General features: G+C 49.3%; 8 protein-coding genes across 8 annotated transcripts; 4 read left to right on the top strand and 4 right to left on the bottom strand.

Annotated features, from left to right (window-relative positions):
• Positions 1-237: 237 nt before the first annotated feature.
• N7489_007979 (tRNA modification GTPase) lies at positions 238-2,008 on the top strand (the record flags this gene model as incomplete). Its single annotated transcript, XM_056713729.1, has 3 exons — positions 238-333; positions 388-1,928; positions 1,990-2,008. 3 exons carry the CDS (start codon positions 238-240, stop codon positions 2,006-2,008), a joined length of 1,656 nt encoding a protein of 551 aa, XP_056567444.1.
• A 1,739-nt stretch (positions 2,009-3,747) lies between these two features.
• On the bottom strand, positions 3,748-4,134 carry N7489_007978 (uncharacterized protein; the record flags this gene model as incomplete). The annotated part of the gene is made up of 1 exon (XM_056713728.1): positions 3,748-4,134. The coding sequence occupies one exon, from the start codon at positions 4,132-4,134 to the stop codon at positions 3,748-3,750; it is 387 nt and encodes a 128-aa protein (XP_056567443.1).
• A 1,346-nt stretch (positions 4,135-5,480) lies between these two features.
• N7489_007977 (O-phospho-L-serine:2-oxoglutarate transaminase) lies at positions 5,481-6,867 on the top strand (the record flags this gene model as incomplete). The annotated part of the gene is made up of 2 exons (XM_056713727.1): positions 5,481-6,245; positions 6,298-6,867. 2 exons carry the CDS (start codon positions 5,481-5,483, stop codon positions 6,865-6,867), a joined length of 1,335 nt encoding a protein of 444 aa, XP_056567442.1.
• A 223-nt stretch (positions 6,868-7,090) lies between these two features.
• Positions 7,091-8,230, bottom strand: N7489_007976 (cytochrome b5 reductase family protein; the record flags this gene model as incomplete). Its single annotated transcript, XM_056713726.1, has 1 exon — positions 7,091-8,230. The coding sequence occupies one exon, from the start codon at positions 8,228-8,230 to the stop codon at positions 7,091-7,093; it is 1,140 nt and encodes a 379-aa protein (XP_056567441.1).
• A 276-nt stretch (positions 8,231-8,506) lies between these two features.
• On the top strand, positions 8,507-10,409 carry N7489_007975 (putative amino acid transporter; the record flags this gene model as incomplete). Its single annotated transcript, XM_056713725.1, has 2 exons — positions 8,507-9,532; positions 9,594-10,409. The coding sequence occupies 2 exons, from the start codon at positions 8,507-8,509 to the stop codon at positions 10,407-10,409; spliced, it is 1,842 nt and encodes a 613-aa protein (XP_056567440.1).
• Positions 10,410-10,726: 317 nt separating this feature from the next.
• Positions 10,727-12,662, bottom strand: N7489_007974 (glycoside hydrolase family 32 protein; the record flags this gene model as incomplete). The annotated part of the gene is made up of 2 exons (XM_056713724.1): positions 10,727-11,088; positions 11,150-12,662. The coding sequence occupies 2 exons, from the start codon at positions 12,660-12,662 to the stop codon at positions 10,727-10,729; spliced, it is 1,875 nt and encodes a 624-aa protein (XP_056567439.1).
• A 536-nt stretch (positions 12,663-13,198) lies between these two features.
• Positions 13,199-14,915, top strand: N7489_007973 (uncharacterized protein; the record flags this gene model as incomplete). The annotated part of the gene is made up of 3 exons (XM_056713723.1): positions 13,199-13,438; positions 13,505-13,801; positions 13,857-14,915. The coding sequence occupies 3 exons, from the start codon at positions 13,199-13,201 to the stop codon at positions 14,913-14,915; spliced, it is 1,596 nt and encodes a 531-aa protein (XP_056567438.1).
• A 218-nt stretch (positions 14,916-15,133) lies between these two features.
• N7489_007972 (CeGAL family transcription factor) lies at positions 15,134-17,478 on the bottom strand (the record flags this gene model as incomplete). The annotated part of the gene is made up of 5 exons (XM_056713722.1): positions 15,134-15,409; positions 15,496-16,093; positions 16,147-17,148; positions 17,211-17,302; positions 17,374-17,478. 5 exons carry the CDS (start codon positions 17,476-17,478, stop codon positions 15,134-15,136), a joined length of 2,073 nt encoding a protein of 690 aa, XP_056567437.1.
• Between the last annotated feature and the right edge of the window lie 3,352 nt (positions 17,479-20,830).

The following is a 20,830-nucleotide window of genomic DNA, read 5'->3' as shown; positions in this document are numbered from 1 at the left end:
TTGAACCTGAACTCTCTCGACTTTCACCAATAGTTCATTGGTTTAATCTTGCGCATGCGAGCATCTCGCCGGGTACTGCGTTGGGCTTCCCCCTTCAGCTCATCAACTAGTCAACCATGGCAAACGATATCAAATAAATCCTATATCCGACGTCATGGCTTTCTCTCCGAATCACCTGGCCCCCGGCGGCCTCCCGGACAAGCTCGTGCTTTCTCGTCGACTCGCCCGACTCGATTCATGCTAGACGGAGATTCTACAATATATGCGCTCTCTACTGCAATTGGGCGAGCAGCCATTGCGGTTGTGCGCGTATCGGGTCCGGCCTGTGCCTCGGTAAGTATTCCCCGAAAGACAACCCCAAACTACCAGACTAACAACGCTGTCCAGATATACAAAAATCTCTGCCCAAACCACCCCCTTCCAAAACCGCGCTATGCAGTCCTCCGCACTCTCTACGACCCGACCCAACCCCCAACCCCAAATGCAATCCTCGACGCCGGCGCTCTAGTCCTCTACTTCCCCTCCCCACGAACCGCAACAGGCGAGGACATCCTCGAACTCCACATCCACGGCGGACCAGCAATAACAAAAGCCGTCCTTTCAGCAATCGCACAGACAAACACCCCTGAGCAAACAGTGCGCTACGCCGAACCAGGCGAATTCACCCGCCGCGCCTTCATGAACGACCGCCTCAGCCTACCTCAGATCGAAGCCCTCGGCGACACACTGTCCGCCGAAACCGAGCAGCAACGACGACTAGCCGTGCGCGGCTCGAGTGACGCATTGCTGAACCGGTACGAGCGGTGGCGGCAGGGTTTGTTGTATGCGCGCGGTGAGCTGGAGGCGCTGATTGATTTCTCCGAGGATCAGCATTTCGACGAGTCGACTGAGGAGCTTGTTTCGTCTGTTGCGACGCAGGTGCGCGCGCTGAGCGTGCAGATCGGTTTCCATATTGCTAATGCGTCGCGGGGGGAATTGCTTAGGAATGGGATTCGGGTTGCGCTGTTGGGTGCGCCGAATGCGGGGAAGAGTTCGTTGCTTAATAGGGTTGTCGGGAAGGAGGCTGCTATTGTTAGTACCGAGCAGGGGACTACGAGGGATATTGTTGACGTTGGGGTTGATCTTGGTGGATGGTATTGTAAGCTTGGGGATATGGCGGGGATTCGGGCTGAGGGTTCTGGCGATGGCGAGACGGTTGTTATTGGGCCTGTTGAGAAAGAGGGCATTCGCCGGGCTAGAGAGAGGGCTTTGGAGTCCGATGTTGTTATTGTGGTTGTTTCGCTGGAAGACACTGCCACTGGCGTTCGGCTGTTCGCTGAGCCGGAGGTTCTTGGTGCGGTTAATGACTGCGTTGAGGCAGGCAAGTGTCTCGTTGTCGCTATCAACAAGTGTGACAAGCTACACACGACTTTGGAAAATGGCGTGCCGCAGTCATTGTCCGATACGATCCACGAGGTCTTCCCTTCGGTCCCGGCAGACCGCGTGTTTGCCATTTCCTGCGAGGAAGCCAAGCGGGGAGCATCGTCCCTCAATACGACTACGGACCCGGGTAATCTACAGGTCTTTCTACGTGGACTAATTACGACTTTTGAGCAGATTGCCTCGCCCCTTGGCGTGGACGGAGATGGAGGTCAATATGATCTTTCGTATTGGGAAGATTCCCTAGGTGTCACGCATCGCCAAAGCTCTAACCTACAAATATGTCTCGATCATCTAGATGATTTCCTGTCTCAAGCCTCTTCTGCTGGAAGCCCTGATGATTCCTCGCGCGAAAGAGAACTTGGGTCTCTTGCTTCCCATGCTGAATCCGAAGTCGATATCGTCACTGCTGCGGAACATCTGCGCTTTGCGGCTGACATGCTGGCCAAAATCACAGGAAAAGGCGAGAGTGGAGATGTCGAGGATGTGTTGGGAGTTGTCTTTGAAAAGTAAGTACTGGAGGATCTTGGTTTTGGTCTGCTGGTCCGGATGGTGAGCTGACTGTTGTAGATTCTGTGTCGGCAAGTGAAGAGTCCGCTTCAAGTATGGCTCTGATGACGAGGGTGACTTGCAACGCTATCCCATGAATTGTTCGGCAAGAGCCGTCGTATCAATGGTTGCTTGTTGCAATTGAGAGGATTGAAATGATGGAAGTGCATTGTCCATCATGCATGTTCTGGACAGCCTAATTTTGGCATGGCCCGTTGGCTGGGGCATTGTATCCTCCTCGACCCATTACAGGCGACATCACGATGAATGATTTAGGCAGAGATAACTGCCGGGGTGGTTGCAAAGTGGTAGACGGGAGGTGATGTTTTGATGTGTTGATGAAGTTGTAGCAAGCCAATGCAATGTATGAATAGCAGCTCGATAGACTAATGTATGCTAATGTATGCAATAATAAAACAATAAAACAAGAACCAACTCTACCGATCAGCAACCTCCCCATACTTATAAGAAAGAAAAGGATCCCAAAATTGTCTGCCTTGGTTGCCGGGCCCCATTTCATCATCCCAGGCACCCAGAAACGAACTTCCCCCTTCGTTTCCAAACGTTAGCCACAGTAAATCCCATTGTCCTATTGTCCTTGTAAAAGACGCATTGAATTCTGTCAAACATGAATGATCTGAGTCAGGATCTGGATACGATCTCCGCAAAGTACGGATACTTGCCTTTCTGCGTGTCTTAGGCGGGATGTACATAAAGACCTAAGTTCTCAGATTGAGGCTTAGATGTGATTCCTGTGAATGCTACGGTATCATGAAGAATTCCAATGCTGAGGCGAGCATCAGCTGTAGAGAGCGGAGTTTGAGGTTGAAACATACTTCTTTCGGTCAATGCGATTACGCACATCCTAGATATTTCTGTACTGGGTGTCTTCATTGTTCTTTTTCTATTGGCTATCAGGTCTCTTTATTCTCTCTCAGACTAGGATATCGGGGTTTTCAATGTTTCAATTCTGAACTCATGTCAGATCTAAGAATAGCGGGATAGCTGCATGGAATGCGGTTCCTTCTAGAAGGTCAAATGGTTGTAAATCCAATCATAGAACAAAACAAGGAAGAGTGAAAGAGTGAAAGAGTGAAAGAGTAAATTCCCCGAACATAAAATAAGAAACCCACGTTATATTCCTGCAGAAGTCCGTCATCCTTTAACCCTGTCGTCGGGGCTGACAAGTACCTTGCAGCCTTGGGCAAGAATGTAATTGGACTATATGGACCCCTATTTTTTCATAGAGGGAATAAAAAAGATCTTATATAGTCTATAATAAGCCAATAGCCTGGTATATAGACGTAGAGTATAGGATAACCACCGACGTCTGGTTGTGCAGGGCTGTGCTATGAATAGCTTCATCATCCCTGTCTACATCCATGGATATGTCTATGGCTTAGCAAGATCTCTTGAGCTTTATTCGACACTTTCTCTGTTAAGGGCTTTGTTTAACCCTTCTTTGTGTGATTCCTTTGGTTGATCTATTTATACAGTCTCACCTCATATGTTATATCAATAGCAATATAGCAATACTGGTAGAAGAATTCCATGAAACGTTAGAATGCTATTTGGCGTAACCTATTCTACCCATATTGCACCCCATTTCCTGAAGAAACCACAATGCCTCACCTCACTGTGGCTAACTTCCTCCCCCCTAAAGAACAAATGAAACATAGGAATCATCTCCGATGTCTTCTCCCTCAAACTGAGTAAACTGACCCTCAAGCCCTCACACCATAACTCAAATGGTAGGTTGACAACAGTATGGAAAGAAACTTAGAAGTGGACATAATCCGAGCCAGGGCACTCATAGTACTCAATGTAGAAGTCGCGAAGAGCACCTAGGCACTCAGATTGATTCAGCAAGTACGAGCAGGAGGGGCTGCGCTCAGCATGATGGTAGAGGTAGGAGACCTGAGGAAACTGGGCGCGGCATTGAAAGCAGAAGAAGGGGTTTGCGTCAGTGAGCTTGTTTCCGTAGAAGCCATATTCCGGAGTCTCGAAGGCGAGGGTACGGATACGGTCCTCCTTCACGCAGCGACCATCTTCGAGATGGTAGAGGAGGGCTGAGAAACCGATCCAGTTGGTTGGACAGAACCAGCATTCGTAAATTGGGAGACCCAGCGGGTTGTTGGAATTCTGGTATTGTGTAGGGTGATACATGATGGATTGAGGTGTTATGTGAAGTGATGGGTGAGTGGGAGGGAATTGATTATTGACGATGTGGTCGATGGATGAAGGAAGATGAATTGGTGTGATGAAAAGTGAAGGAGTGAAGGAGTGAAAGGGTAAGATTTACAGCAGAGTCTTGACTACGACTCTTACTCCATTTGCCATTTCACTATCTCTTCTCCCTTCTCTTCTCAGGCTTTCCAAATAATCCTTTTGCTACTAGCATACTACCTTCCAGCTATTAATGATTTAACGTGACCCATCCTCATGAGAGAAACAGGTCAGTTCCTGGAGGTCGTCTAGTTCCCACCAACAGGATATACTACCAGACACAATGCTATTCAATTCTGGAAGTACAGGCTATAGCTCCAAGTTATCTTCTAGCCAGGATGAAGTATCGTCGCATTGACTCTAATTATATTGAATCAAAACGGGCCAGTTCACTATTTACTTGACAAAACAAGCTCGGTAGTGACATACCCTATTAGGGAAAGACCCTACTTGTTAATTGGATTACTTAGAGACTCTCAGCTTGCAAGAGCAATGCACCCCTAATGGAGTTCGGGGGCTTTTCGAACGAATCTGGAGGGTAGACCATTAATTTTTGGAAACTAAATGTTCTTGAAATTAATAACTACCTATAAAAGAATAGAATAGTATGTAAGGATCTGATATTGCCTTCCCCATTTATATACTTCGAGAGGCAAACACTGCAAACTAGTTAATGTGGCACGTGACTCCGAATGTCGATGTCTGCTGTCTTTGATATCTCATTCCCTTCACTACTACGAAGAACGATAAACTCCAAAAGAGCATTTGGGAGGAAGTCAAGGTATTTTCTCCATATCTATCATACATACTCACCTTGGAAGAACAACCATTCCATACATACATACCATACAGCCCTGTGTACATATGTCGATCAACCCCGCCATCCAACGTTGATCCCGAATAGATTAGATCCTGGACAATTGGGAATACACCTAAGTAAGTCTGTGATATGTCTCTACTACATATCTAGTCAGTACAAACCATCCAAGGAAATCATTTTGCGTCTTCAACCTCCAAGTTAGTGAGTGACTCAAAAAGGCCCATACCGAATTGACTCATACCCCGCCATTGCTAGGACCTATAAGACAGTCAATTGGATGTGTAAACGTATATCCGGTGAATATATTAGGCTGTCGAAATAGTAAATCCTGCCATTTGAACACATAAATAGCTCCGTCTCTTCTTACTTTTCCTCCAAGGTTGATCCACTGCGGTCCACACTTTTTGAGGTTTTCCTCTCCCGCTTCTTCTCTTTCTCTTCTACCTCCACCTCAATTAATCTCATCATGCCTTCCCGACAAGAAGTCTCCTACTTTGGAGCTGGTCCAGCTCCCCTCCCGACCTCAGTCGTCGAGGCCGGCGCAAACGCATTCGTCAACTTCAACGACGCCGGACTCGGACTCGGCGAGATTTCGCACCGCTCCCCCACCGCCAACAAGATCCTCAACGACGCCAAAGCCAACCTCTCCGCTCTCCTCGATATCCCTGACAACTATGAGATCCTGTTCATGCAGGCCGGAGGCAGTGGCGAGTTCAGCGCTGTCGTGCAGAACCTGGTCCCCGTCTGGATTGAGCGCCGCCGCCGCAAGGCCGAGGCCGACGTGAAGAAGGCACAGCCCGATGCGGAACAGGCTGAAGTTGACGAATTGGTCTTCCAGAGACTTCAGAAGGAGGTCGACGAGGAGCTGAAGCTGGATTACCTCGTGACTGGATCCTGGTCGCTCAAGGCTTCCCAGGAAGCCAGCAGACTGATCGGCTCGAAATACGTGAATGTCGCTCTTGATGCTCGCAAGGCCAACGGTGGGAAGTTTGGCACAATCCCCGCGGAGGATTCCTGGTCGTTGACCCCTACCAAGAAGGAGGGCGGTAAGGGCTCTGCGTTTGTCTACTTCTGCGATAATGAGACCGTCGATGGTGTCGAGTTCCAGCAGTTCCCCAAGTCATTGGAGGCTCAGGGTCAGGATGCCGAAGATGAGCGTCTCGTTGTCGCCGATATGAGCTCCAACTTCATCAGCCGGAAGGTTGATGTTAGCAAATACGCTGTCATCTTCGTACGTCGCTTCAATCTCTCTACGTTATGGGATACGCTAACAATATATACAGGGCGGCGCGCAGAAAAACATCGGTGTCACCGGTATCACTATTGCCATCGTTCGCAAGGACCTCCTACCTCCCCACACCGCGACTCCTCCCCCTGCTCTCCTCCACCGGTTGAACATTGGCGGTCTCCCCGGCCCAATCGTTCTTGACTACGCCACTATTGCTAAGAACAACTCCCTCTACAATACCCTCCCCATCTTCAACCTCTGGATCGCCGGCCAGGTCATGGCCGACCTGATGACCGAGTTCAGCGCTCAAAAGGTCAGCGGGCAAGAGGAAGTCGCCAACAAGAAGGCGCAGCTTATCTACGGTGCCTTGGACAAGTTCCCGCAAGTGTACCAGGTTGTGCCTGATGCCAGCGTCCGCAGCCGCATGAACATCTGCTTCCGTGTTAGCGGCGGCGACGATGCAAAGGAGAAGGAGTTCATCGCTGGCGCTGAGAAGCGTCTTCTCCAGGGCCTCAAGGGCCACCGCAGTGTAGGCGGTATGCGCGCCAGCAACTACAATGCGGTTCCGTTGGAGAACGTGCAGAAGCTCGTGCAGTACCTCGAGGACTTTGCTACAGCACAGTAGACTGTGTTTGGATATAAAATCGGTGTTTGAGCGAAATTCAACCTGGGGCTTTCGGCCAGGAATGTGTGATGGGTAACGAAATAGGACGCTGGAATGTGTCCAGGACAGTTGCGACTGTTTATTCAACATAACTCCCAGTATATCCATGCTATATATATGCTTTAATGACAAAAAGGTTTCCTATATTGGTACAAAAGCGGTCCAAAAGCTCAAGAGAAGTCGCTCAGAGCTTCCACACCCCCCATTCTTTGAGATCAAGTTCCTTGATGACTCCTTTTAAGGGGCCCTGGAGCTCCTGACCTTGCGCCCACAGCTTGGGCCCAGCCATGTAGCTGATGAAGCCCTCAGGACCGGAAACCAAAATCAACTTGCTCTTGCGAGAGTCTCTTGTCGACGCCGGTGCAATAGCACTTCGGATATCTTCCTTTTTAATGAACGTGTTTTCCTCGTCCAAATAGTAATCCACGGTGACCTGTCCGGGATACTGGGACTTCAGCGCCTCCAGCTCTCGCACAATAAGAGAAGTGTCTTCCGTTCGTACATCCACAGCATTTCCCGGCGTGGTTTCATGGCTCTTCGACGAGCCAAACCACCCAGAGAACCAGCCCTGGCGTGGCTGTGGCTTCAGCGAGTCACTATGACCACCAGCACAGTCATCCTTCAACCGATTCGCCCACAGGATATGGATCCTCGGTCGACGTTCAGCGTTTGTGCGATTCAAAAGAGAATACCCAGCCTGCAGAGCCGGCGCAATCCCCGTCCCACCGGCAATAAAGAGAATCTCCTCCGTTTCCCTGGGTATCGCGCATTCGATCTTGGGTCCACGCAGCTCGATATCAGCGCCTACATCGATGTTATGCAGATAGCGCGAGACCTCTCCAAACGGATCCTTCCGAATAAAGAACCGTAGGCAGCCCTCATTCTCGTCGTCGACGGTTAGCGACGTCGCCGCCGTCGTGGGTAGCGGCGTGTAATCCCGTCCGATCTGTAATTGTGGTTGCTTGAACATCACACTCCAGACTCCTGTCTGCCATGCCTCTTCGTAGACATCGTAATTGCTGTCACTGGGTTTGCGTGGTCGCAGCGTGAAGAGGCTGCTGGTTGCTGACACGGGGTCGCGTGATACAAGGCTGTATTTGGTAAACGTTTCAGGATTCAAGGTCGCGGATGATGTGTTTTGGGATCGGATATAGGCGCCTGCACCTGCTGCTGTTGCGCCTACGAAGACGATGCTTAGCCAGCGGCGCGAGTTGGAACGGGAAGGCTTTGGCGTTGAGGCTGAGGTTGAAGCATAGCGTATAGGCCGAGCTACAGCTCTGAGACCTTGGCTGTTTCTACAGCATAAAGAGGGTAAGTTGTTCATGTGGAAGTGCAGAAGTGAAAAAGAAACCGCGGGGGAAATCCAAAGGTCGAGGCCACGAGCCGATTGGGCGATCGACAAGAAAATGCCCCTTGGCGGTTTCTTCTTTCTTCACTTCAACGCAATTTGAGGACTTCTCCTCTCTACGCTCTCTATAGACTTGACATTCTCGACATTCCCGACATTCTCTTCGGGCAATGGAGAATCTCCTTGGCCACTCCTGACGACATACCTTTCCGCCATTCTCTCCCGACTTATACACCGACACACAAAGAGAATATGCCGAATACATACCAAGGCAACAGGAATGGCAGCCTCGTCGCGCCCCGAGATTCACTAGAACTCGCTTCCCTCGCATCGTCATCCCCCGGCTCCGTAGGCGGGTCCTCACGCTCCTCCTCCCCCGACGGCATCTCCTCATCCCGCAAGCTCTCCCTCGAAGACGAAGATCCTCTCGCAGAAGCGCATGCAGATGCCGAGCTAGGAACGGGCCGCCATAGAGCCCAAAGCTCATACTCCATATCCTCCGCTTTCGATTTTGGACGCACTTTGTTCCCGCTGTCGCAAACACAGGGTGGCTACGCACCCCTAGGTACTCCATCCGCAGACAGACCGGGGTTCACAGATGGATCGCTGGAGCGGAATAAGACATTGACATACCTGAATGGGCTGTCACTCATTGTCGGGCTGATTATTGGATCTGGTATCTTCTCGTCGCCGAGTCAGGTCAATGCCAACGCGGGGTCGCCGGGCGCCTCGCTCATCGTTTGGGCCGTGGCTGGTCTACTGGCTTGGACGGGGGCTGCTAGCTATGCAGAGCTGGGAGGAGCGATTCCCTTGAATGGAGGCTCGCAGATATATCTGTCCAAGATCTTTGGAGAGCTAACAGGCTTCCTTTTCGCATGGTGCGCCGTGCTAGTACTGAAACCTGGGTCTGCGGCGATTATCTCTCTCATCTTTGGTGAATATGTCGTTCGCGCGTTTGTGGGCGCCGATGTAGGCGATGTCAACCCTTGGATCAACAAGGGTGTTGCATTTGGAGGGCTTGTGGCAGTGACTCTGCTCAACTGCATTTCCACCAAGTTCGCCACTCGCATTGGTGATTTCTTTATGTTCTTCAAGTTCGTTGCTCTGCTAGGAGTCACCGTCATCGGTATTATAGTCGCAGTGACTGGCTTCTCAGCTGGAGGAAATGCAAATGAAGAATGGAAGACGACAGGATGGTTCGAGGGAACCAACACCGAGATCTCTGATTTTGCAGTGGCCCTGTATGCAGGTCTCTGGGCATTTGACGGCTGGGACAATGTAAGTCGACTCTCAAGTATTTGTTTTTCAAAAAAAAAAGGCTTCTACTCACACACTGTAGACCAACTACGTTACGGGCGAATTCAAGAACCCAAACCGCGATCTGCCACGAGTCATCCACACAGCGATGCCACTGGTCATCCTGTCCTATTTGCTTGCCAATGTCTCATACTTCCTCGTTCTCCCTCATTCCACCATTGAGGCGAGCAACACGGTCGCTGTCCAATTCGGCGGGAAGGTATTCGGCGCCGCCGGAGCCCTGATTCTAGCTCTCGTCGTCTCAGCCAGCTGCTTCGGAGCCCTCAACGCAACCACCTTCACAAGCGGCCGATTAGTCTACGCAGCCGGCAAAGAAGGCTATCTGCCCTCGATATTCGGCCGCATCGGTCTCAACGCCTCCCCCTCGCAAGGCCCTCCAGCAACCAGCCGACTTCGTCGCCGTTCCTGGGCCCGCAAGTCCCTCTCCCGTCTCTTCGGCGATGAATCCAGACTCGGATTCACCCCGATCTATGCCATGGCCTTTAACAGCGCCCTGACAGCCATCTACATCATCGTCGGCGAGTTCGGCACCCTCGTCACTTTCTACGGTGTAGCCGGATACACCTTCTACTTCCTCACTGTTCTGGGTCTGATCGTCCTCCGTATCCGTGAACCCCAGCTGGAACGTCCCTACCGCACCTGGATCACCACACCTATCATCTTCTGCTGCGTGAGCCTGTTCCTCCTCAGCCGAGCGATCATTTCCGAGCCCCTGCAAACGCTCATCGTCGTCGCGTTCATCATCACCGGCGTGCCTGTCTACTACTGGCGTATCTACCAGCGGGATGGTCGGATTGACCTTCCCAGCTGGAAATTTTGGAAGCGCGGCTCCCGATAAGTTCGGGGAAACTCTCCCTCTCCGTTTCTTGCTATTATCATTGTGATACCCATGCATATATAGCTGGGGTGTATGGTACGAAGCGTAAGCTTTGTTTGGTGTCTGTGTGTATATTCAGGCTTACAATGGAAGCCTGTTTGGCGACGATGTGACGATCATGGCTCTAGGCGTGTGCATTCTGCTTGCTTCATTTTCTTGCTTGTTTCATGATGCCCCACGCCGTGTCTGCTTCTACCTTGTTTTATTAGAGATCTAGCGCGCTGCGTATTATGGTGCATATATACATAATTTCTATAATATTTGCATATTGCAATTCTTCATATACCAAGACCATCCCAAAGAGAAGCTCGCACGAGAACCGCAGCTGGCCTCTCATCCTCCGTCCCAGCACCAGACTCTGCGAAGAACAGTGCTCCGAAGCATTGGCCTGCTGGGTGGTAGATTCTTGTAGAGATGACCGTTCTGTCATTGACAAACACTTCCAACACACTCGAGTCAAAGAAGGCGTGTACTCGAAGCGTCTCTTCAACCTCTTCGCCGCGCTCGTTCAAGGAAGTAAATAGCGTGTGCGGGGCGCTTTCATAGCCGTGGTTTACTCCGGCGTAATCAATCAGAGGTCGATGGATTTCGAAGGTCTCACTTCGTGGATCCCAGAAAAGGGTCGTACAGTCTTGACCATCTAGAAGAATGTATATCAGTATATATACGATTGAGCCGAAGAGTCAGAATCAATGGCTTACCGGAAGTGTGTAGAATCTTGATACCCACACGCGCACAAGATCTACCAACCGAAAACTCGGCGTCTATTTCCCATTTAGATGTTCCCAACAGCGTAGCAGTCTGTGAAGGTGATGTAGACAGGACAACACCATCGAGGTGGCTCTCCCGGGCATTTTGTCTCAGCCGCGTGAGTCGGCTATCTGGGCTGATCTTCATGGTGTGGATTGTGAAGGTACCAGTGCCAGTTTCATCGGGAATTGCATCAATTGAAGTAATCGAACTCAACTGTGATATTCGCGCTTTCTTGACATCTTTCAATGTCATCAATCCCACCACACGGGGAAGTGAAACCAAACCGCTGAACCCTTGGCGATGACGGAGAGAATTGGATAGGTCCTCCTCCGTGATCCAGCCATAGACGATATGTTGTGAGGTTTGAGGGTCGTAGAATGAGTTGGCAGCATAGTAGCAGCCGTGATCGAAGATACCAGAGAATGCATATGAGGCCAGAGCACTGTCTTTGGAAGTAGATTTGCTTTCGCCGTTAGACTTGACACACATCCAGAGCTGGGCTCGGGTTTCTCGCCTCTGGCGTGCTTGTTGGGGCCCATCTCGGGCAGTACTATCCAACGGAACACAGCCTTCAGCTCCCATGATGATGAAGTCCCGAGACGTGCCAATGCCATTGGTCAGAGTCATCAGATTAACGACTTCCCAGTTAACACCGTAGTCGCCAGACCAGCGAGATGGTCGCAGATTGAGACCGACGTCGACCAATGGGCCAACGAAATGCCACTTGCTGAGGTCTGATTCTTGCACAGTATAGACAAAGGCCGTTGGGGTTTTCTTGGAAATTCCTCCTGATAGAATGCCATATAGTGTTGAGGGGGTGTGTTTGGAAAGAGGCCCCTCGGCCCAGGTTGTGATAACAGGATCTCTCCAGCCCGTCACATTTAGATGTGAGGGTGGACCAGTGAGGAACGGGTTGGAGGCCTGACGCTCCCAGGTCTTGCCTCCGTCTTGCGACACAGCTAAACTGAGCGACTCACTTCCGCGTGTATATGGTAGCGTATAATGGATCGGGAGATGTCTCACGGAGGTGTATATGACCGTGAGAGCTCCTGGCTGTCCGGCGACATCTGTTGCCCGTAGACATCCCGTAAAGACGCCGAGACAGTCGTATTCAGCAGAGGGCGTCAAGATTGGTTCGGTGCATGTCGTCCATGACACCAGGTCTGGAGATGTGGCATGGCCCCAGGACATATTGCCCCAATCATTCCCGTGCGGGTTCCATTGAAAGCATAAATGGTACAATCCTGTTACTGGGTCGTATCCCAATCCGGACGGATCATTCATCCACCCTGCTGGTGCTATCACATGGAATGATGGTCTCCATTGTGAAGTATTCTGAGGTAATTCGTCCTCATGAGATACTCCATTGACTTTGTGATATTTGCAAGGAGATTGCTCAGAATTGTGCAGATGTTTGAGGACAAGCGTGTCCAATTCTGCCGTCATGACAGGGCCAGACATATTTCGATATTGGCCTTGATGTGAAAGTCGAAACTGGACGGGCCGTTGTTGGGATGACCAGGTAGAGATATATCTCTGCAGTTCGGACTCGGCAACTCACCGACCAAACTTGTGCCGAGATCCCCGAGCTATTCTCCGAGAAGTCAAAATTATAATCTGATAACGTGATTCAGATCTTGGCTTCAAGAAAGATTGATCCTGACTCGGGGGTTAATCGGGAATAGCTTCGGCATTTGCGGGAGGATTGTCGGCGAAATCAAAAAAGACCAAAAATGAGGTCAACATCAAGATAGCCAAATAGACCAGCAGGTGAGGAGATAATTAGAGGAGCCAATGGGGTAAATGCAGAATAAATGTTGTAAAGGGATATACTACCACCTTTGCAGGGGAGTTCGATGAAATCTCGGAGAAACTTCCCCAATAAATCCGGGGAGTAAGGTTGGAAGAAAATCCGGGGGATCCGGGGAACTTCCCTTCCACATCCCCTTTCCCAGTATGAATTGATATGAATTGAGATATAGCCATCTAGTACCCTTATGGAAGTGTGTCTCCAAGGGTATAGGCTCACTCTGTTTTGGATTCGGATCTGCATCATGTCTTTCAAGGGTGGTTCGACCGAAACCCAACATGTCGACTACTCGGACTCGGACGCGCCTCGAAAGTCTCACGCGATAAATGCCCTGTTAATCTTTGCATGTACAGTGTTTGGTGCAGCTTCATTCTTGTTCGGATTCGACGACAAGATCATTTCTCCGGTTGCTGCGTTGCCGGATTTTGTGAGTGTTAAGATCATCGCATCATAACGTCATAGCACAACATGGGATCCCAGCTGATTCCCACAGGTTGAGAAATTCCAAGGACCTAACCCAGTCACTGGGAAGTATGTCCTTACGGCGCGCAACCAGAATCTGGTATTCTCCCTTCCATTGGTGGGTTCCGTGATCGGAGGTCTGCTTGCTTCGCCAATGAATTTCCACCTTGGTCGCAAATGGCCTTTGATCGTTGCATATTTCGTATCTGTGGGTGGTGGATTGCTGCAGGTCTTTGCCCCGAATTTGGGGGCCTTTGTGGGTGGTCGGTCTATTAATTCGGTTGCTCTGGGCATCATAAATGCAACTGCTCCTTTGTATATCTCCGAGGTATTCATTCTTTACCACTTGCTCAGAGTTCAATCGCGCTGACTCTTACACCTAGGTGGTTCCCGTATCTATACGGGGAAGATGTGTCAGCTCAATGAACATCTTGAATCTAACAGCCGGCGTCGTAGGTACCGTGGTGGTGTACAGAACAGAAAAGATCGATGGGAGCCTATCATATCAGATCCCATTGGCTATACAGTGTGCTCTGCCTGTCCTTCTTCTCCTCCTGACAGTGTCCCTCCCAGAAAGCCCACAATGGCTGGCAGGGAAGGGAAATGTAGAAGACGCTCGACGCAACCTGCGGAAACTGCGCGGGTCCAGTGACGACGAGGTTGAAGAGGAACTCCGTCTCATGAAGCTGTCTGAAGAAAATGAGCGCGAGCTACATGCCCAGACCAACTTCTGGCACATATTCCAGCGACAGCACCTCAAGCGTACCCTAACTGCAGGCTCATTTTTCTCTCTCAACCAAATATCAGGCGTTATCCTTTCAACCACATATACAACTGTCTTCCTCACAGCACTGGGCGTTGCAGACGCCTTCGCCCTAACAATCATCTCATCCTGCTGCACATTAGCCGGCACCATTGCCGCACCCTTCGTCATCGACCGTGCCGGTCGACGTCCCACCGCATTCATCGGAATGGCAATTCTGTTCATAATTGACGCCGTGGCCGGTGGTTTAGCCTTCGACACAGGCAACAAGAAAGCCACTATGGCCATTGCCGCTTTGTCCTTTGTATTCAACTTCTTCTGGGCATCTTCCTTCTTCTCGCTGTCGAACGTCATGCCCTCCGAAATGGCAACTCCCAAACTCCGCCACCACACTATGGCGTACACAATTGCCTGTGCGCAAACAACTGCCGTTATCACCACTCTTGTTGTTCCGCAGCTGACTTCAGCGGATGCAGCTAACCTTGGCGCGAAGACTTATCTCATCTTCGCTGGCTGCATGGCTGCCATCATTGTCTTTTTCTACTTCTCCATGCCGGAGACGCGTGGCCGGACTTTCGCCGAGATCGATGAGATGTATGCGGCTAAGATCCCAATGTGGAAGTGGAGGTCGTATGAGACTTCATTTGAGTTGAGGTCCCGTGAGTCAAAGGGTTTGTGACATGACTAGTTCGTCCCTCTAATTGAAGTCTGCAAATAACCTTTTGACTTGGGTATAGTTAAACTCGTATTTGGTACACTGTAACATGAGCCAGTGAGGTCTAAACAGTAGATCGTACAAATCGAAAACACATTTCGTACAGGGACTGGAAAGATCACGACGTGCGCCAAGAAGAAAAGGGGGAAAGAGAAGAAAGAAAACCACTATAAGAGCAGGTGTCATCGTTGTGCCCACTCTGGAGCTGGAGCTTTGGGCTCCATAATCTGCAGTGAGCGTAGGTGAGCTCTATACTTCTCCAGATAAGGATGGTTTCCACCGCGGAAGCTGGTCATAAGTAACAAGAAATCTTCTGCGAGACTTTGGGGCGTGGAAGTTGTAGTTAGTGGTATTCTTTCAGTGAAGGTGACAGGCGTGTTTAGGCCAACCCCGTAAGATGGGCTTGTGTTGCATAGGATGTTTGTTGCACAGATTGCGATATCGTACAGTTTTTCGGTCTAGGCATTGAATTGTTAGTGATGGGGTCCAGTTTACAAGCCAAACCTACACCTCTGAAGGCTATAGACAAGAGGAATTTACATACCAAACCGATGCCATGAGCTTCCATGGAGCTCAACCTTAATGACTGGCAAAGCTGGAGAGTGGATTCGGCAATAGATACGGCATATCCGTAGCTTAGCTCGGGTTGTTCCGCATGGGCACTCAGAAGCCCGTGGGTTGAGGAGAGGAGCCAGACACGGTTCTGGAGCCATTTCTGGGTGATAAAAACGTCCGCTGCTTGAGTCTCTCGTAGGCCCATGGCAAACGTAGCATTGCTGGTTTCGCCACGGCCTCCCTTGGCTCGCTCGAACCAGTCATAGCCGCGATATCGTTCGGCTTGGTTGACTCGATTGAGATTTTGGTGAATGGAGAGTGCCTTGCCTTCAGTGAGCCGCTGGCAGTACCCGTTGCTGATATCGCATCGGCGGTTCCAGCAGTCGATGACATCTTCGTCGATGGCATCGAATAGTTCCATCATTCGTGCGAGACCCATCATTCCTTCAGCGTCTTTCTCGTTGTGGACCACAATGCCAGAGACGACGCTATGCGTGGCACTGTGAATGAAGTCATGCACTGACCGCATAGTGAACCCTGGCTTCCCCCAGAAGGTTATTGGGTGTCGCCGTTGCAAGGCGTAGGCTCTGAAGTTTATGGTCAGCAGCTTAATTTTTGAGAGGGTTACTTGCTTACTTACCTTTCTGTAATAGAGAGGACGAGATACGTCCGTAGTCGCTGGCCCTTCTCTTCCCCCGACAGATCCTGATATGACTCGGGATCATTTAATCCCAGCGTGGCCGCAAGATCTAGTGCCTCCCGTATCCGGAGCCATGCGGCGTTGTGCTGATTACTTCCAAACAAACAGCCGAAGAGGAAAAAGCTTGTTAGGACAGCTTCAATGGTTGGATTCTCGCCAAAATCCGAACAGCTTCGCATTTTGGTCGCTTCGTTCATCATGGCTCGTGCCTGCAGAGCTCGAGATGAGGTTGTCGGCCGCTCGTTGATCTCAATTGGCTGTGTGAGCGAGAATGCACATAACGACAAGAGCATGGCCCCGAACTGGGAGTTCTTGCGATGTTCTTGCGTGATCATTGAAGTGTAGAGGGATGATCGGTTGAGAACGGGTATGGTTGGATGCAGCCGATCAAAGTAAACATCAATCCAAGGGATCATATTTGCTTCGTTGATTGTAGATGGCCAAACTGCATGGATTTCCTGGGTATCTGAATGCATAGACCCCACGGATGGTGAGAATGGCATATTTGGAGCATCCTGTGGAGGCATACTCATGGCCGCAGCATCGGGGACTGGTTGAATGATAGACGGAAGAGATGGCCTGAGATAGACATTATTTCCTGGGAATTCGAAGACAGGGACTTGGGATTCCAGATTATCTGGAAGCCAGTATTCCGCGTCACTTCGATCATTCCAGCTCATAGCGCTGTTGCTATGAGAATCTATAGATGCGGTTTCCTCTCCCCAGGGTGCCATTGGAGGCGGTATACCTGCAGGCGGTAGTGTTCCGGCCCCCTCTAGGGGCACCGTGGCTGCACCATGAGTGGGGTTCCAAGGTGCTCCGGGCAATGAACCGGCTTGACCGGACTCCACCGATGAGGTTGGAGCTTGGAACTGGAAGCTATTCTTGGATTTTTCTTGGGGAGTTATGACAGTCTGCTGCTGTCGAATTTGCGACACGCGACTTCACATCCCAGTTAGCGATATAACCTTGGAAGTTCCAAACAGTCATGGGTGATTACTCACTGCCCGGTTGGTCCGCGCTTCTTTTGAGGTTGAAGGAATGTACACTCGAAGCCCATGGACTCACAAGCCTTGCACGGTTGTGACAAGCTGCACTGGAGGCAAATTAGTACACCTCATTCTCATTTTAATACGTGAAAGGGGGGTGGGGGATATCATGTCTTACCTTGATCTTGCGGAATTTGCATTGGTCACATGCTCTCTTGGCGATAGCCGATTTATGTGATCGGATGGCGCCGGTGGCAGTGCCCGGAGATTGTCTAGTTTCCATGATGAAGCCGAATAGCCGTAGAGCAATAGCTCTCTCTTAGGTTAGAGAGAGAATTGTGTCGGACATAAAATCTAGTGAGGTCGAAGAAGGTTTGACCCACATGGCCCCCTTCCCCCCGCTTTCCGCTCGTGCTTCTTCATCTTCTCTTCTCAAAGATAATTTACAACTAGAATATGAGGACCTGTGAAAATGTGAAAATGACGAAAATGGCCACTTATGGCACCAGAAACGGCCGTCTTTTCACCCGTAACTTTGGGGCGTCGAGGCAGCGTCGTTACGAATACAAAAACTACGAAGAAAAAAAATCGACACCTGTGAGATTCGAACTCACGCTCCCGAGGGAAATGCCTAAGCTTACATGTTCATGCATAGCAGGGCATCGCGTTAACCACTCCGCCAAAGTGCCTCATTGGTTATTTAGAATTTCTTCACTCTGACATATATAATATTTTAGTGTACTTGAATCCTATATACATACTGCTAATTCAGTAATAAACTAATGTTTCTATTTTATTTCGTCTATAACTAGTCATACTATATCTTACTTGGTAGATAAGCTAAAAAAGAAAAGATAAAGAACATAAGCGCGGGCCTACTTTCTCACTCGAACTGTGTTATATATGCAATAATATACCGCGCGAAGCAAATATTAACTTTCTTGGCGGAACCACATTGACAGATTTCTTACTGGAGTGGTTGGTGGTAGCAAAAATGGTAGGAAAAAATCGACACCTGTGAGATTCGAACTCACGCTCCCGAGGGAAATGCCTAGGCCTACATTTTCATGCATAGCAGGGCATCGCGTTAACCACTCCGCCAAAGTGCCTTGTTGCGTGGCAAAATTCAAAATTATTAGACATATGAAGGACTTCCTTCACTGGCTGCCTTAACGGTCTGCAATACGCTAATATATTCCTCGGAACGTGATAAAAAGGCCCTCATTCTATTGCTAAGACCAATATTTGCGACCTTACTAGGGAAAATAACCGAGAATCTGAAGAAGTAAAATATAATATAGCTAACGTTACTCCGCTAGAATATAATTTAACAATTGTTCCCTTTATATCCCTTGTCTTACAACCTTTGTAGTTAGCTGTTGTCACCCTGATGTAGTTAGGACAGCCAGCTGGTCACATGACTAGCCAGCCCCTCTTGTCCCAACAGCCCAGATAGAAATGAAGCATCTTTCCACCATTCCAAAAATAGCACACTACCATAGTGTAACATTAGCCTCGCATTATCAGAGGTATACTAGTGTTTGAAGACGTGTGATAACCTACTGAAGCTGGTTGAAAATATATTAATTATCTATTTGAGGCTAAGGTCTTAAGTGAGCGCCCGAAGGAAATCTGAAACGTCTCTAGACTTTTCTGAGTGAAGAGCCGGGTTCGTCTCGTCTCTCTTATATAAAATAATAAGAATATATTATATAACAAGGCACTTTGGCGGAGTGGTTAACGCGATGCCCTGCTATGCATGAAAATGTAAGCTTAGGCATTTCCCTCGGGAGCGTGAGTTCGAATCTCACAGGTGTCGATTTTTTCCTACCATTTTTGCTACCACCACCCTCTGCACGAGCGCTAGTGCAGAAAGCATGGCAGAATCCAGGGTCGCACCCGATTGGGAAGGCCGTACGTAGGTAGTACTGGTGCCTGGTTTTTACAAGCAGGGGGGGTGTGTATGTATCAATCCCCTATATTTAGAAAGTAGGCCCGCGCTTATATTTTTTATCTTTTCCTTTTTAGCTTATCTATTAAGCAAGATCTGTATATAGATGAAATAGGATAGAAATATTAGTTTAATCAATCAGCAGTATCTATATCAACTAGAATTCAATTACTTGAACCGTCATAAATGTTAGAGTGAGGAAACTCTAAATTACCAATGAGGCACTTTGGCGGAGTGGTTAACGCGATGCCCTGCTATGCATGAACATGTGAGCCTAGGCATTTCCCTCGGGAGCGTGAGTTCGAATCTCACAGGTGTCGATTTTTTTATGCAGTCTATCTCCAGACAAACTCTGGATAAATTCATCCGCTCAGCAATAAATAGCTATCATTTTTATCCATCTTAACTGGTTTGATGGAGATCTAACGGTGGAAAAGCGACTTACGGAGAGAAAAACATAAACTACGCAAACGCGTTCTATATACAGATTGGCTATAAGCGGACGTGGTCGATATACATACAGTAGTTTTCGAAATCAGCTAACCATACCTCCATACTCTTACTACTTGATTCGGAGAAAATCATTCCCGATGACGCTAATCCTGTTTAGCTCACCGCTTTATAATTCCCGCAGTATAGGTGTCGTAATTTAGGTATGGCTATTAATGAGTCATAGTTATTGCTGAAAAAAATTGAGGTAGCTCGGTGAGGGCCTCAAATTCTAATGTTATGTGATCTATTGCCGGCAGAATTTCTTAGTGCTTTAGTTATCCACCGATCAGACCTACGCGGTCACGTGGCTTTGTTTGCTCCTAGCCTCAGTGCTGGCCTCGGTGCTGGCCTCTAGCCTATAGATATCCGTAGAATACTTAGTCGTCTCTACTAATGCACTAAGACGAGCGCTTAAAAAATACGGATTAAGCTAACGCTTAGCAACAGAGGCTGGGGTAGGGCCGTAATATTACATGGAACCATCGAGAAATGTTGTCTAGATCTATCTGGTGGTCTGGCAAGATCGCCTGCTAGCTTCTCTCCCCTAATCCACGTTTTTGCCTCTTTCCACTCATTCTTCGCCACATGCCGCGCAGCCCTCGTTTTCGCGCACCACTCATAATTTAGAAGGCCGTGCTTATCTTGTAGAGAACTGAACCTGGTAGGGAAAGGTGTTTGTCTATCTCCATGGGTTTCGTTTTCTACTGAGCTTCTCAATCGTTACCAGTCCCAAACATAATGGTACTACCGGCTAATGCGGTTTTACAAGGGTCGTGATTGAGAGAGATGAGCCAACATCGCCTGGATCACGCAACGCAGTTTACGGAGCATGACCCGTGGGAACACCATTCAGATTATGCCCCAACGCCTGGCTATTGTGGCAGCCCCTACGCAGCGCTATCAGCCCCGAGCACCTCCCCATCCAATGTAGTCGAGCATAGCGTCGAGCCTACGAGTAAATCCGTCCCACCTAGTCTCAAATTTCTCTAGCTGTGTGATTGGGAAGATAGAAAAGCCTACGATGGGGACCCGCCAATGTGCATCCACTACCGTGTAGAATGGCGAGTGACAGTCAATAATAGGGAGGTATCAGAGGTATCAAAGGACACTGAAGAAGATGTCGTTTTGGCCTTCTGGCAGCTGTCCTTAAAAAAAAAAAAGGTTAGAAAAAGCTCTACGACGTAAGACCGCT

The sequence above is a fragment of the Penicillium chrysogenum genome (assembly GCF_028827035.1).
Source record: "Penicillium chrysogenum strain IBT 35668 chromosome Unknown utg000004l_segment0_segment0, whole genome shotgun sequence".
NCBI classification, from domain to species: domain Eukaryota; kingdom Fungi; phylum Ascomycota; class Eurotiomycetes; order Eurotiales; family Aspergillaceae; genus Penicillium; species Penicillium chrysogenum.
This window is presented reverse-complemented; position numbering and strand designations above follow the sequence as displayed.